A 16,415-nucleotide genomic window follows, 5' to 3' on the forward strand; every position below is an offset into this window, starting at 1 on the left:
TTTATTATAAAACCTTAGACTTTGTGTGCTTTGTATGGAAAAATTTACCTTTGACCACTTCTTTATCCACTGGCTCTTTACTGTTTCAATCAATTGCAATCACTCTTAGCTCTGATACCACTGTTGTGGGAGGTTGACATGGACCCATACTAGTGATTGTAATAAATAAAATATTGAAGGTAAATAGAACAAACAAAATACTCAATACACAATATTAGGTCCAATTTGCCTCCACACAAGAGTGAGGTCACGCTTGCTCTTGGTGCACTTAAATATATTTCATGGGTAACTTTTAGGTCTCAAAAATAGTATGCTTTACAAAAATATCGACTTCTTCAAGAATGGTATTCTTCAAAATTAGCTTTCTTCAAAATATCGACTTCTTCAAGAATGGTATTCTTCAAAATTAGCTTTCTTCAAAAATAGCTTTCTTGAGTGTACAAGCTAGGATTTAAAAATAGGTGTGAGCCTTGAACCTTATAAAAGTGTATGTCTTGAAAAATAAAATATGCACAAGGGAACTTTCACATGTTCCAATTAACATATATACATTGCTAATAAATATGAATAGCATCCAAATAAATTAATGATGCTTGTTGTGTGACAAATTATTCGTCGACATTCAGAATTGGCCATCTCAAGATATTTCTTGACCCACACTAGCTTGCATCCAATATCCATCCAATGATATGCACGTGCATCAACTAAGCCAATCAATTAATAAATTAATTGATTAAAAAAAAATATCCATATGAAACTTCATATCAATAAGATGATGCAACCAATACTTCCATGCATGTACGGATTCACCCGCGTACATGTAAAGTAAGCTACGATCGCATGGTATATATAAAATATTCCATGAATTCATCCTCATAACAAGGCCAAAAAAGATTTTTTAATTCATTTAATACCAAAATTTCACGAGAAAAGTCTTCCCTATTTTTCCTATAAATCTAGCTATTTACTAGCTATATTGCCATATTCTCTTGATAGGTAACCATTTTTTAGTATAAATATAATTAGTAGTCATGTGGTAAAAGAGTTTTGATTTATCATAAGTGTGAAATGATGTGGATCACGTTGAATCCCAAGATGTGTAGTGCCCCCCGTAGCATAACTAAACATACATTTTTACTATCATAATAAAATATATAGCTACATCACAATTAAAAAGGCATGTAATACCACATTCATCAATTATTACCTAGCATATGTTAGTTTATATGATTAAGCATATAACGACATCTACAAGTAGAGTTCTAGATATTGCATGTAAATGTTTGTATGAGTTCCCAACAATAAGCAAGGAGACCCATAGTCACAACCCTACTATATTAGAATTACTCTAAATTCTAAAAAACTTATGATCATTTATAAACCCTAATATTGACTTTTCTTCACTGGCACTGATATAGGAGTGCTCCACAAGGTACTAAAAAAGTGTTGGGAGTTGGCCCATACATATTGTAGTGTTAGAAATAAATTCAAGATTATAAGTGTATACTTTTTTGTAAATTCAGACCAAATAAAATTATCTCATTTTTTAACGAACTTAAAGATTATCCACTTTTGGAATTAAGAGACCCCTTGCATGTAGAGTTTTATTTCTTTAACGAACTTAAAGATTATCCACTTCTGGAATTAAGAGACCCCTTGCGTGTAGAGTTTTATTTTTTGTGATATCATGGAAATGAGAAGTTTTATCTTTGATATGAGTAGGTGAACCCTCGAGAATGTTGCTTAACTTGAACTCAAATTGTGTGCATGTTTTTACACTTGAACTCAAATTGAAATTAGGACTCATTATATGTTTATACATCATTTATTTTATTAATATTAGTTATTTAATGACACATTCAGCTTTGTTTAGAATTAAGTATGTAGTTATAGGTGGAAAGGTGCATCAAAAATGTATGTAGCTATAGGTGGAAAGATGTATCAAAAAAGTTTCAAGGTTTTCCACGATCATATAAGTCTTAAATGTTTAAAAAATATGGTAGAGCTGCTTTAGCTATGGAAATGGACCAAAAATAAATATTGATGTGAAAACAAAAGCTAAAATTATTTCTTTAGCTCAAAAAGTGACTTAAGAAATTTAGATTTTTTTATACATGTTTAGGTTAAGATAATTGAATTATGGTATTGTTTTTTGTATTCATCATGGACATTTAATGCATTAGTGAGAGAGAGAGAGAGAGAGAGAGAGAGAGAGAGAGAGAGAGAGAGAGAGAGAGAGAGAGAGAGAGAGAGAGATCAAAAAACTCAATTCTCTTATATATTTGATAGCCCTCAAATTGGAAAGTAGGGGAACCCTTCTTACATACATTCCCAAATTCAATATGAAAAGGGTGTAGGCATAAGTTCTAACAAAACAAGGATACATTTTTCCCTCTTATCATCTAGAGTAGCTACAAACTTAAACAATATCAGGGCCAACCTTCAAATTTGAGAGCTCTTCGACACACTAAATGCATGAATGGAATAGTTGGTACAGGAAACTATCTGGAACTTTAAAGTCCTTTGTAAGATGACCTAAACATTAGATGATCTTGGAGAAGAATATTCTTCTTCATCGTTATTATTATTGTTTATGTGATTGCTTTTGTAACGAGATAGATGTTGTGGGTCACGCCAAAATCCATCATTTGTAAGAACCTACACATTTAAAAATGTAATGCTTTAGATTTTTATGAAAATTATATGTGAGGGACTCTAAAATCATGACTATCCCATCATATTGTAGTGGTGCTAAATATGTAAAGAACCATGATTGGTGGTCTATTGTGTGAAATTTGCATACCTTCAACTGAAGTTGCAGAAACTTGACATAATTGATAGCTTTCTCTAACATTGTTACTAAATCCACCTGAACTCCGTTGCTCAAAATGCAATAAAAACAACACATTAACTTGACATGCTTAGTTGCATATAGTATCTACTACTCAACTATAATCAAACCTTTATTTCTCACCTTAGATCCATTGGGTACAAGCTCTTGGAGTGCTTTGAGACGCGTATTTATGCGCTCACGTCGTTGCTACAAAAATGAAATTAAAGGTTTAGTTTTATAACCTCACTTAGGCGAAATCAATCTAAATCAATCAATCTCTCCCTTGTGCGCACACCCGAATGCCTGCACACAGAAACATGTGGACTGTGCATATGCGCCTCATTTTAAAGCCCTGTGTGATGATTAAAAAGATAGCTCATTGCCTGATTGTTATATCGGTTCAACTTGTGAGGTAAAAACACTTATGAATCCAGGTTCCATTAACCTGGACGTGCTCCTACAGATCATGAGACTAAGATTCACGTGACCAATTGATTTCACAATTGGGTTTAAAGGAAGATCGAGGGTCATTACCGACTAGATTAAAGCGATTCTAGACTAATTCAGAGCAAATTAGACTAAGCTACGTACCCGCGCGGCGATGCTCTGGGGATCGTTGGCACTGCCTTGGCGCGCGCGAGGCCTGAGGTTGGTGTTCAAGGCGGGGCCAAGGGGGTGCCTCGATGATTTCTTCGAACGACACGCAGCTGGTTGCATGCCGTTGTAATCATCCCCATAATAACCCTGCTTAAACATATTATAACATATAAAAAAATCTTAAATTATCATAAAGAAAATTAATCATCATCATAGACTTTTGCCATTTTTAGGCCGGTCCCACACGCTTTTTTTGGTTTTTTTTAAACGGAAAGCTATATATAAAAAGGGCATTAAAAAACTTTTTTTAAAAACAGAGAAGTCTAACTCCAGGGCATAAGAGGTGCTCTAGGGCATAAGAGGTGCTCTAGGGGAGATCCTAACACTAAGGGCCAGTGTGTTCACAGAGAATATTTTTCTTCTCAGATCTTAAAACTTCCAATTTTAAAATTTACAAGTTTTTCTTCAATATTTACAGGTTTTTTTTCTAAAATATAACTAAAATGCTTAAAATTTTGTCGATCTTTAAAATTACAAACATAAAATTTACAAGTGAGATCATGAATTTTGCAGGTGCATTGTAAGGGTTTGCGGGTTTTCTGTGAGCATTGCAAAGGGCTCTTGCCCTAACATCACGACAGCCTACCCTAATTCCATCTCTAAAAAATAATCCTCGCAATACAAAACAAAAACACATAAATATTTTTTTGGGGGGTATACATGCTTATCCTGGTCTAATTGATTGAAGTAATTACTTGCTCAATTTGTATTTTCATAATTAATTAGTTGGTTATCCTGGTTTAATTGATTGAATATATATTCTCATATAATGAAATAATTACTTGCTCCTTTTGTATTTTTTCATAATTAATTAGTTAGTTGGCCATACACATAGAGATTGTTAAAAGAGAGGCCTAGGTTAGAACCTACCCAAGGCATCTAATTTGGATACCCACTCTCTCTCATATATATATATATATATATATATATATATATTCACAATCAATAAGTTTTAGATGGTTTACTTGGACGTTGGTGACATATTGTTATGCAATGGCATTTAAAAAGTCAAAATGCCACTCACTAATGTTACTATAATGCTATAGAATATGATATGCTACAAGTTAAAATATATGGATACAATGGGACTATGATCTCTGATGTATGACCAAATTGATAGGTAATCTGATTTTGGAGTACATGGTGGATTTGTTCTATTTATTTTCATAACCCTCAACTAATTATTAAAAAAAATGCAAATATACATTAAAAAAAATAGATTTTCTATGCAGATGTAACTTCTAAAATTAACAAAAGTAGAGAGCCTACCAATTGGGCCCGCCTTAAAGGTGTGATGTTTGATGATAAGCGTCTCTTTGAATGGTTGGGATATGGCTGCTCGATTATTGTATCCACATCTAGTGCAGGTTGAGCTTGACCAAAGCAAATGGTGGAGCTCCTTGCATTAAATCTCTCCTCATGCAGACACACTGCATCTTTGTTCTTGATATTTCCACTATTGATCCCTATTTGTCCCTTAATCACATCCATTTCTTCAATAGCTGCGTCGATCAACCCTTGATTAGTGCCTGTAAGACTTAATCTAGGACTTGTTCTGCTGTTGCTCATCCCACCAACTGACCTTGCAGCTATATTGATGTTATTATCTAGTCCAACACCTCTTTGAATATGATTCCCGATATTTTCCATAGTAATATTGCCACTAAACATGCTCCCGTTCAAGTCACCAACGTGATTAGCAGCTCCATAATTTGTGCTTAATCCCTCCACATAATGCTGCGTATAACTCCCACTCATCAAAGGTACATCAGACTGTTGTAAGTAGTCCAAATTGGATCTTGTTTCCAGACGAAATTCTCTAAAGCTCCCTGGGATCAGTGATGGAAAACCATGAGTTTCATTAAACTGCCTCATAAGAGTGGGGTGATTGTGGAGTACTGATCTAATCTGTGGGTCTGAAATTACACTAATTTGTCCTTCAGTTGCGAGTACATCATGTGGGTGCATGAGTAATGACTCAGAGACTGGAGCTTGGAGACGGATGACCTGTGGCATTAAGTAGCAGCTTGATGCATGAAATTCATGAAGATTTGCATGCTCACCTACAGAGAGGTTATGAGGTTGATTGAGCTGCCTCCATGTGGGAAAATCACGAGGGGGAAGCTGTTCATAGGTGGCCGGATCTAAGCTACTAGGATCCATTACAGCAAATTTTCTTATCATAGGCTTCACCTTTCAATGCCATCTCCTGCAACAGGCTATGCACCCAATTGCCAACTCGTGCAGCACTGCAGGTTTGATTTGAGCATCATTAAATCGACAGATTTCCACTGCATCTTCCTCTATGGTTAACAACATATAAGCTAAGCTTAATGAGTGACAATAATTGCAAACATATTGGGCCTGAGGATTTGAGCTTCATCATCTTTGTAATTTCACCTCCATCAATATATACTTGCAGCAATAAGTGCTGCACATGCATGAGATCTGCAAAATGAAAAAGAACTACACTTATAACAAGTATATCAAATACCTTAACACTAACCCTAATCACAAAATAGCACCAATTAAAATACCTTAACACTAACCCTAATCCCAAAATAGCACCAATTAAAAATACAACAAGCATAGAAAAGACCCTAACACTAACCCTTATCACAAAATACGACCAATTAAAAATCCAAATATACAAACCTAATCAATTAATGATGATTTCTGAGCATCAAGATCAATATGAGAAGCGACAACAAAGCATGATCTTCAGCTACCCTTGATCACATATGGAGAGAGCCATGCAAACGTATCTCTTGCAGGCTCATGAAATTACAACTAATCAATTATACTCTAGCTAAGCTAATTATCAAGAAAATATCCATCTCCAACATCAAACTGAAGGTTCAAAGAGATACAGATTAGAGGAGGTTGTTTGTATACAAGACCTAACACTACCTTATAAAGTGGGTGATTAATCTATTGATTAGAGGAGTTTATGTGACTAATTTTACCTTAGAACGAGGTGCAGCTCACGATTACGCCAGAAGCCTTGGAAAGCCTTCGAATTCCGAGGCCGCATGCAACGTCAAAGGCTGTCTTCCGAGGGGCATCTTCGTGGATAGGCGAGGAAAGCTTCATATAGGGAAATGGGCAGTTAATCATTATATTAAATTAATACTTGGCTTTGAATAAAGAGACCAGTAAAGAGTATACCACGGCACATACGTAGGATGGACATTGTCAAAATGCGTGTGTAAAGTCCATGCATGCCAGGCAAGATTCAAGAAAAGTAGAAGGTGGTGCTAATTAACTTAAGGAAAGCTAATTAATTAATAGCTAGTCCTTTAGATGATAATCTTGCTTAGATTGTTGGGTTAAAGATTCAAGATTGACGTTCAGGGTTAGATGATAATCAGAGGGTGCTAATCAAGGCTTGTCAACGCGTATATACCCTAATAGATGATGCTATGTCTATCAAGTGAGCTAATTTACAGCTGGTGAGATAATATCTTTCGATCATAATCTTGCTTTGCTTACAAGTTAGCAGGCTGAATAATTTGCAGCTGGTGAGATTATATCTTTCGATCGTAATCTTGCTTTGCTTACGAGTTTAGCAGGCTGAATAGATCATACAAACTAGAGGTGGCAATCAGGGCTTACTAAGGAGTAAGAGGGTGGTAATCAGGGCACAGTGCACGTATTAGAATATTTAAGAGGGTGGCAATCGAGGCTTTCTAAGGATTAAGAGGGCATAAGATGGTTCAAGTAATCAGGAAGGTGGTAATCATTGCAAAAAGTAGGAGTACGGAGAGTGGAGATTAAAGAATACATTAGGGTTAAGATGCTAGTCATGACTCATGAAGGCGTTTATGAACTTACTTAAGAATGGATTAAGATGGTATTAATTATTGAGGCGATTTTTAGGGGGGGCGGCACAGGAGCTTTGCGTGGGGTAGAGAGCCGTTGAAAAGGAGAGCATGTGTAAAGTCAAGCGTTCTGGGAATCACAAATTGGAATACAAGTACTTATTTATTGATTGGAGATGTACTTAACATTAGATTAATGTTGGCTAATGAAACACGTGAATCCAAAATACCATAAGGGAGGCAAAAAAATCAGCTGATGTGGACTTAAAGCTACGCTTTCCGAGTTACCTACGCAGCTGGCCTTATTGATACGCCACATGGTCCTCCTGGAAAAACAACACCTTGATGATTATCATCATCTTAGAATTAATCAGATTCACATATCCTAATGTGCCTTTGCCCCCCTTTATTGGCCAATAACTAGTGCTTTTGGTCCATGGATGCTTCCCATTAGAATAAAGTTGTCTCTCCCATATGGCTTAGCTCATATGCCACATTGAGTGTGCCTTGCAACCTCAAACTCATGTGTACCTATAATAATATGCACACATATACTAGAATTTTGTTAGACTACCTCGAAGAAAGTTGCCTCGCCCAAATAACAATCGTGTCCTCTGCTGTTACAAACCACAAGCCTATGCATAACCACGTAAGGCTCCCACCTGACATCTACTACTCAAACATTATATATATGTTACATTGCACATTCTTGCATAGATGGTTTTAATTTTGGGATTTACGTGCCATATACATGCAAGAGGGAATTAAACTTAACATAATTAATTTATGTTAATGTATGTAGTAAAGGGTTTCTTAATTTAAAATCCAAGTATGTATACTTACAAAAGGGGGCTAAACAACATGCAATATTTTTTTTGAACTAAGCGTATTTTAAAACTAGGGTTTTTTTAAATACATGCACACATATTCTGTATGGGTATTTACAAATTAGAGCATGCGCCCCCCCAAACCCCTCCCATGTTCCTTCTCTCCCCTCGAATTCTTCGGCTACTGAAAACCCTTATCAAATGCTTCTACATGGGCCAACCCACTATCATGGAGTAACGAAATCTAAACATAATACTTCTCCCTTTTTTAAGTTGAATACACTAACACAAGTAAAGCCAAAGAAAGTCTCTTGACCATTGCCATCCTACTTCCAGCACCTTAATAATATAAATATACATACACAAGGGTTGTACTCGATGTCAAAAAAACACGGATTAAGCTCAAGCCATGGCTCGGGAGGATGAAACAAAAAATACTTAAGATTAAACAACCAAGGAACTTAGGAGAGAACCAAATGCAAGACTTACTCAATATGTGCTCCAATGCTTGAATTTTTGCTTGATACTTCATTGCTTGAAATGGGCTCTTTTTATACGAGAAGTTACAATCCACTTTGGGTTTTTCTTGCATGTGGGACTATTGCAGGTATATATTTTATCATATTTTTTATGAATTAATAATCGTAGAAAAATATGCTTAATTTAATTTGTACGGGAATCAGCTTAATGGAATGTGTGAATATGCACAAGATTATTATATGTGCAAATGTACACAAAGTTATTTTATGTAACAAGGCCCATTAGCAATTATATTTGGGCAAAGATTTTTATATGTACAAACCTTAGGAGACTTCATATGGTTAAAAATATGTAAAGTAATACCCTAAAAGTAGAAAAACAAGCTTAATTTGTGCGTACATCTATAATTAGCTCCTTGGACTATTTTTATGAATAAAATTCTCTAAATACTTATGTCGTGGAAGTGGAGCTACACGGCATGGGGGGGAGGATTGCACCCAATCTTGTCTTGATGGGGTGATGTTATTCTATTTCCATTTCCTTATGTTATGCTATGTTATTTGATTTCAATTTAATTCAAGTCTGTTTCAATTTTTGATGTATTTTGTGAGTTTTAAAATATTCTTCAAGAAGTACAAAAAGGGTCCCGTGATAGTGGTATCAGAGCCAGGTTTACTTCAATCTTCTTGAAGCCTAAACCTTCAATCTTCTTGAAGCCGATCAAAAAATTGTGGAGAAAGAGGTGAAAGAGACAGAGGCACATGTGATTTTGGTAATTTTTCTAATTTAATTTGAAGAAGAATACGTTTATGTTTATGTATGGTTGAAAGAAGGCTTGTTTTAACCATTGGATAAAAAATCCCTATCAATCTATTGTCCAAAGGTAAAGCAAGGTGAAAAACCATTAGTGGGTTTGTAAAAACCACAAAACAACCTTTAATCTCACTAATCCTCTTCATAATCCGTCCATATGGATCGAATGAGCAAGGGGAGGAGCATGGAGAGCCATAACAAGACTGCTAAACCACTGCAACGATAGGAAATCCATCATGGAGGGATGAGAGTTGTGCTAGATTTTTTTTTACCAAAGCTTGTGAGCAAACTTTAAGTTATATACATATACATACATATACATACATACATATATATATATATATATACACACACATTTTTTAAATTAATTTTTCTTCCCCTCCATCATCTCCTTGGTGACGGCGGCGCAACAGTTTCTCTTCTCCTTGGTGACCGGCGACTTTGGCAAGAGGGCGCGGCTTTCAACAGGACGACGATTTCTTTGTTTTTTTTTTCTCCCTAGCGCTCTGCGCTCTTATGGACTACCAAGATCAACTCAGCCGTCTCGACTGGTTTGATTAAAGCAAGGCTCTATTATCAGCTTTGATTAAAGCTTTTAAAAATAAAAGCTTATATAGCCAGCGGAAAATCCTGAATAAGAACCCATTAATAACTCCAAAACTAAAAGCTTATCTAAGCTTTAAAAAGCTTATCTAAAGATTTAAGTAAAGAATAAGGATTTGTATAAAGAGAAATTTTAGAAAAAGCTAATAAATGCTTATAAGTTTTAAAAAGGGAGGGCGGGGCTTTACCAAAGCTTTGAATGAAAGCTCTAAAGTCTAAAAACTTTTGACTTTAAAGCTTTTATTTGTTTAAATATGCTGATGTTTTATTTCTTTCTCGCCTACTGCCCATATAGTTCAGCTTGATAAAGCAAAATAATATTCACAAAAAGAGCGATTGTGAGTACGATCTTGACCCATCGTTGGGCTCAATGGTTTTAAATGTTTTCTTAAATCTATAAGGACTCACATTTGGGATAAAATTTCATACTGGACTCCTAACATCAAGGCTGGCATTATTCCAGGCCATATGATCATTTCACCTCACTAGTTTATAGACTTGAGTTTGTACATGTATATGTGTGTAAGCTTGATATCTACCATTGTTGTTTAGAGATTCAAACAATGACTTAAGGGCCTACGAGCAACATGAGACTTTCAAAGTTTTGTTGAGGTTCACATTTTACAGATTTCATCAAGGGTTGTTATTTTTCACGAGTCAACCATGACAAAACGACAACTTCTCTTCGAACTAGAGGATAATTCTCTTCGAACTAGAGGGTAATTCTCAACATCAAGGTATTTATGATAATTCCAGGAATGCCTAAACCTCTTGAAAAATCAAAGAATATTACATTGGAATAAAGATGATCGATGATGATCAAAGAATATTACATTGGAATAAAGATTACATATACTTGTGATATATTTTGTAGCAAAGCTATTCAACACTTACAAGTAAGTTACTACCCTCTATAACTTAGTAAATAATTCTTCCAATATCTTTATGTAAGTTTTATCTTTCAGATAATAGTGAGTCAAATACCATCCAAGTAAGTTTCTCCTTTCCATCCTTACAATAATGATCATGCTTAAATAATTATGCATAGAATTTCAATTCATACTACTCTCTTAAAAAGTCATAATTTAACATAACCCTAGTTACGTTGGAAGAATAATTATATTTCAATCCATTCGCATTGCTTTCTCATTTTTCTCAATGTAGAACATCATTATAGTCAAAAGCTACGATTCTCTTATGCTTAACTCAACCTTATGATTGCTCTCTTTCCAGTGTTAACATTATTTTTAACAGATTATTTCAATTACACCACCACAACGATGGAGGTATGTATATGTATATATTCACTTCATCTTATACAACTTTTCATAACTATTTCTATAATATTTTTCCAACCTAAGAACCTAAACATAGATTTAACATTAAGATTAGTTCAAGTTCAATAAATTAAATAAAATTTCTAGATAGAGAAAATTTGTGTCGAAATTTTAGTTTCAGAGAGGGAACTGGCCACTTCGCCTTAAACTTTTATTATGAAGGAAGTGATGTATGGAATTAATCTAGTGGTATGGGATATCAGATTGGTTTCATATACTTACTCCAGACATATTTATGTCTTCTATCTTCTACCATCCTATGTGTGTATGTGCAAAGCGTCTATGTGGTATGGGACACTTAGACTTGTCTTACATACATTCATTTGATTGGTTCATTGCATATGCATTATGTGTAGATCTAGTCTTCACACCAATCATAAAGCCATCCTCTCATGCATTTATGAAATTGTGTATCGGGGATGCTTGTATATGGCATACTTTTGGGCCTCCACTGTTTGTTTCAGTTGGTTTGTAAGGAGGGATGATTCCTCGGTTACCTACGCCTGGCAAACATGAGTGTGGCTGTTATTTGAATACTTATGGATTGTCTATATCTCAAGACTACGTTGGGATTATTTGATATACTAATTGTTTAACTAATGTTGATAGTGCCTATCAGTATAGCCAACGAGAAGTGTGAGGGTACCGATTGAGGTGTCACACTATACGAGCGTACTGATTGAGGTGTTGTATGGCTAGTGGGTTGAGTGGTGGTGTGAAGATGATGATCATGTATTAGACTTTTTGTGCATATTATTTTTGATCAGTGTGACGATCACCAATTTAGGTGTCGCACAAGTTTTCTTGTTGGTATTCCATGTCCATAAAAACCTCTGAGCCATGCATTTGTGCCTCTGAGCCATGTTCGCGGACCTCTGAGTTTACCTTGCAGGTTATGACATCGATAACTACGAGCATAATGTTGTTGTTGTAGCATTGTCTTCTACACAATTGAGGACAGTTGCTTCCTCAAACGAGAGGACTGTTACATGTATATATTTTATCATATTTTTGATGAATTAATAATCGTCGTAGAAAAATATGCTTAATTTAATTTATACGCAGGAATCATCTTAATGGAATGTACGAATGCGCACAAGATTATTATATGTGCAAATGTGCACAAAGTTATTTTATGTAACAAGGCAATTATATTTGGGCAAAGGTTTTTATATGTACAAACCTTAGGAGACTTCATATGGTTAAAAATATTTAAAGCAATACCCCAAAAGTGGGAAAAGCAAGCCCAATTTGTACGCACATCTATTATTCGCTCCTTGGGCTATTTTTATAAATAAAATTTTTTAAATACTCATGTCGTGGAAGTGGAGCTACACGGCATGGGGGGGGGAGATTGCACCCAATCTTGTATTGATGGTGATATTATTCTATTTCCCTTTATTTATGTTATGTTATGCTATTTGATTTCAATTTAATTCAAGTCTTTGTTTCAATTTTTGATGTATTTTGTGAGTTTTAAATTATTTCTTCAAGAAAGTACAAAAAGGGTCCCGAGAAAGGGACACTACCCAACTCTTATCATATTCTCTCTAGCTCTCATGTCATCTCAAATGTGAACACCCCTCCTTGATGGTGACTTGGCCTACCTAGAGGTCATCTCTAAGAGTGAGGCCCCCCTTGACCTATCTTTGAGGTTAAGAGGTCTCCACTAAGAGTAGGGTTACAAATACTGGTTATTTCTTCTACCTTGGCTACATCATCTATGCCAGAGGGTAGGACATACAATATATATACATATACATATTTTTAGAGGATAGTTTTGGAGCTAGAGGAATCTTGAATTGCATTTTCTGCCACAAAGTGATCTTCTTCCACATAGTTGTTTTCTTGATTCTACTTGGAGTAGCAATGTTCTTGCAAGCGCCCACCAATCCTTCCACAAGCATTACAAATTCTTTCTGGCTTATTTTTGAAACGACAATTTGCAAAGATGTGACCAAGCTTGCCACATCGATTACATCTGATAGTTTTGCCTTTTCTAGCATACAAAGCATTTTAATTGATTCCTTGAGTGAAATTTGATGTGTTTTTGAGTTTAGACTCGTGCTCCAGCAGTGGAAGACTCAACTTCAGTTAGAGTTTTGTCAAAATGTTTGAGTGTGGACATAAGAACATCATACTAATTAGGGGAAATTCAGACTCAAATTGGGTCCTTTAAGGATTTATACACATTCCCGAAAATGGGCTCATGGTGAAATTTTTGCAAATCAACTCAAAAGTGAGCGGACTTTGGACATTTGGAATCTACTTTTCGAGACCTTTCTAATGATATATAGCATGATAGGCAATTTTGCATATTAAAGAAGTCCCTGAATTTGGTGATGACGTTGGCACGTAATGTGCCATTGGAGGAGATGCTTTTGATTGTGGCTTTGGAGCCACAGGAGTGTGTTGCCTTCATGGAAGCCTTGTGCTCGTAATAAGAGGCAGTTGTTGGGGACTAGCGAACGTTAAATCTTTGACTTAGGGTTGGTTTTTGCTGGCTTAGTTGGTTAGTTGCGGTTGGGTTTTAGAGATGGCTGTTTGGGAATTCAGAGTTTGGTGTAGCCATCATAGAAGTCGTTGTGAGCAGCAAGAAGATTCTTGGGCACCCACCATTGATTGTCATGATAAAGATATGAGGTCGGGGTGTTTCAAGGATTTAGAGTTGAGGGAAAATGTTGACGACAATGCTTGATTGTCATTGGTGGATGGTGTCGACAGTGGCTGATCGACCAACTTTGGTGAGGCATGGGTGTGGTCACATGGGAGACTGCCGGTGATCAAGATGGGGCGTGAGGGGGAAAGGAAGTTGGGGGTGAGGGTGTGTGTATGATTTCCTCATGGTGAGGACACAAGAGGGAAGTGACCTTTTTACTATTGATTTCCATGGTGGCCGTTTCTTTGCACCAATTGATTTGGTAGTGAGTGGCATCAATTCACTCTTTTCCAATGATAATCCAGCCTTGGAGCACTCCTGCATCTATGACATGAAATTTGCACTCTAACTAGTTATTTCTTACAAAAATTTTAGGAATGAAATACCCAACACTCATTAGATGCATTTTGTGTGATATTTGAATGTAAGTGTCTTCTTTTGTTAGTGTGGTTTTTCCAAGAGTTTTCCATGCCTCCAAGAATATGAGATTGGTGTGGACCATAGGATAGAAATGGGCTTGCCATCATTGTAGACCATTTGTTAGTCAGGAGTCCAACCCATATTCTTGGTGGATTGAGTTTTGGTGGTAGTTTAGGGGCAATGGAATACGTACTAGTTATTGTGGGGGGTGCGATAATACCCTTTGTGGAAGCAGTTGTTGGTGGCGGTAGAAGATCAGATTCGATGTACTCCCCATCCCAAAGAATCATTGTTACCTTACCCTGGGGAAGCTTGAGGATAGTTGTGTTGTCTGTGGAGTTTATTGTACTTGTCGCATTTTGGACCCAACTTCCACCAAGGATGATTGCTTCTTTTGTCTCACCATGGGAACCAAATGACGCTTACAAGCCAATGGGTTAGAGATAGTATGTATAGTTTGTGTAAAGCTAGCTGTGGGGAGACAACAAGGCACGCTTTTGTTACATATTTCTTCGAGAGGGGAAATCTATGTAGACCCTCAGGACAGTTGTTCAGCATGTGGAGAAGCTACACTTGCACTCAGGGTGTTAAGTGAGGCAATGGCTTTTTGTAGGGTTTATGAAAGGTTTGGTCATTTGGGAGCACTAATTGTGTGTCGAGTTTGCGATCTACGAGGGTGTCAAGTGTAGCAAGGATTTTTAGCCACTCATGGTCGACAGAAGTGACTGTGCATGGCACCGGCACGTCATTAAGGGCTTGTTTTTGACTGAGTTTGTGTCAAATCACCTTCGAAGTAGTGGCCTAACGCATTGACTCGAATTGTTGGTGTGCCTTTGGGTTGTGGGTTGTGGTGATGGAGTAAGCTTGGATGATGGGCTTGGATTCATCTGAGGAATATAAGTTTCCTTCCTCCTCCACAGAAGCCTCTAGTTTTCTTTCCATCCAATCCCAAAGAGAATTCCAAAAATTTGGACTACCTTTTAACAAGGTGCCAATGGGCATTTAGATTTGGGAGGAGGAAAGGAAGGCTGAGAGGCCAGCAAGGTCCTGAGAGGCCAGCAAGGTCCTATTGATGAGTAGGAGCTTCCTGAGGTGCGGGGCCTTGATAATAAGGTGGAACAACAATAGTATATGGAAGTTCAACTTGGTCCTTATTTAACTGGTGTTGAGGGCGAGATTTGGGTGCCATCATAGAAGGCTAAAAGACCTCATCAAATTTGGTGTGGGCACCACGTGAGTCTCTATCGGACTTTGTGTCCCTGTTTTCATCAAGGTTTTTTAATTCAACTTTAGAAAAAAATCATATAGTTCATAAGTAAAGAGGGGTTGTTTTATTGGGGAAAAATTTTTAGTTAAGGGGGTTTTTTAATACCTCTTGAACGCATGTGATACCTAGGGTTTTCTAGTAGTGCACCCCCCGAGTAGCAGTGCTTATAGCAATGCTTACACCCCACTACTTTTCTAGTTTCCTTTATAAAATCCACGTTATAAACATCACTACCCCCTCTTTGTGTTGTAGTGTATCTAGTACTATAATCCAAATAGGTTATGAATTTATAAAGTTAGTTCCTACATGCAAGAAAAAAATGATCTCGACTCATTTATAAATTTCTCCTAAGCCTTGAGATAGATTTTTCATGATAAATTTTTTTACATTAATAAGTAATTTAATTATTAATAAATGCACTTCTAGAATCTCTTTTTAGTTGTTGAGTCTTTAACTCGGGGGGGGGGTCACTATATATAAATCCTCTATATCACGTGCGTTCAAGGCCTATTTAAAAAGTCCCTTATCTGTGAATTTTTTAGTGAATATAATGTATCCTTTCCTATTCAAATCTGTAAATTTATTTTAAAATACAATAAATAAATCCCCTTTGTAAATATATTTCTGTAAGTTTTAAATATTTAAAATGTCCTTCTGTTGAACCCACGTGATACTTACATATTTATACGAGTGACCCC

At 36.3% G+C, this 16,415-nt stretch overlaps 1 protein-coding gene across 2 annotated transcripts; it reads right to left on the reverse strand.

Annotated features, from left to right (window-relative positions):
- Positions 1-2,256: 2,256 nt before the first annotated feature.
- On the reverse strand, positions 2,257-6,588 carry LOC147618156 (uncharacterized). Of its 2 annotated transcripts, XM_086774575.1 has the most exons (6): positions 6,457-6,588; positions 4,760-5,938; positions 3,425-3,577; positions 2,975-3,040; positions 2,804-2,869; positions 2,257-2,658 (listed from the first exon to the last, which is right to left on the reverse strand). In XM_086774575.1, exons 2-6 carry the CDS (start codon positions 5,672-5,674, stop codon positions 2,536-2,538), a joined length of 1,323 nt encoding a protein of 440 aa, XP_086630701.1. In that variant the 5' UTR covers positions 5,675-5,938; positions 6,457-6,588; the 3' UTR covers positions 2,257-2,535. The 2 variants fall into 2 exon arrangements, with proteins under 2 accessions (XP_086630701.1, XP_086630702.1); XM_086774576.1 differs by lacking the exon at positions 6,457-6,588 and having other exon boundaries at positions 4,760-5,956.
- Positions 6,589-16,415: the final 9,827 nt, after the last annotated feature.

This window comes from Cibotium barometz, chromosome 35, assembly GCF_041138505.1.
Source record: "Cibotium barometz isolate CiBa-2024 chromosome 35, ASM4113850v1, whole genome shotgun sequence".
Lineage (NCBI taxonomy): Eukaryota > Viridiplantae > Streptophyta > Polypodiopsida > Cyatheales > Cibotiaceae > Cibotium > Cibotium barometz.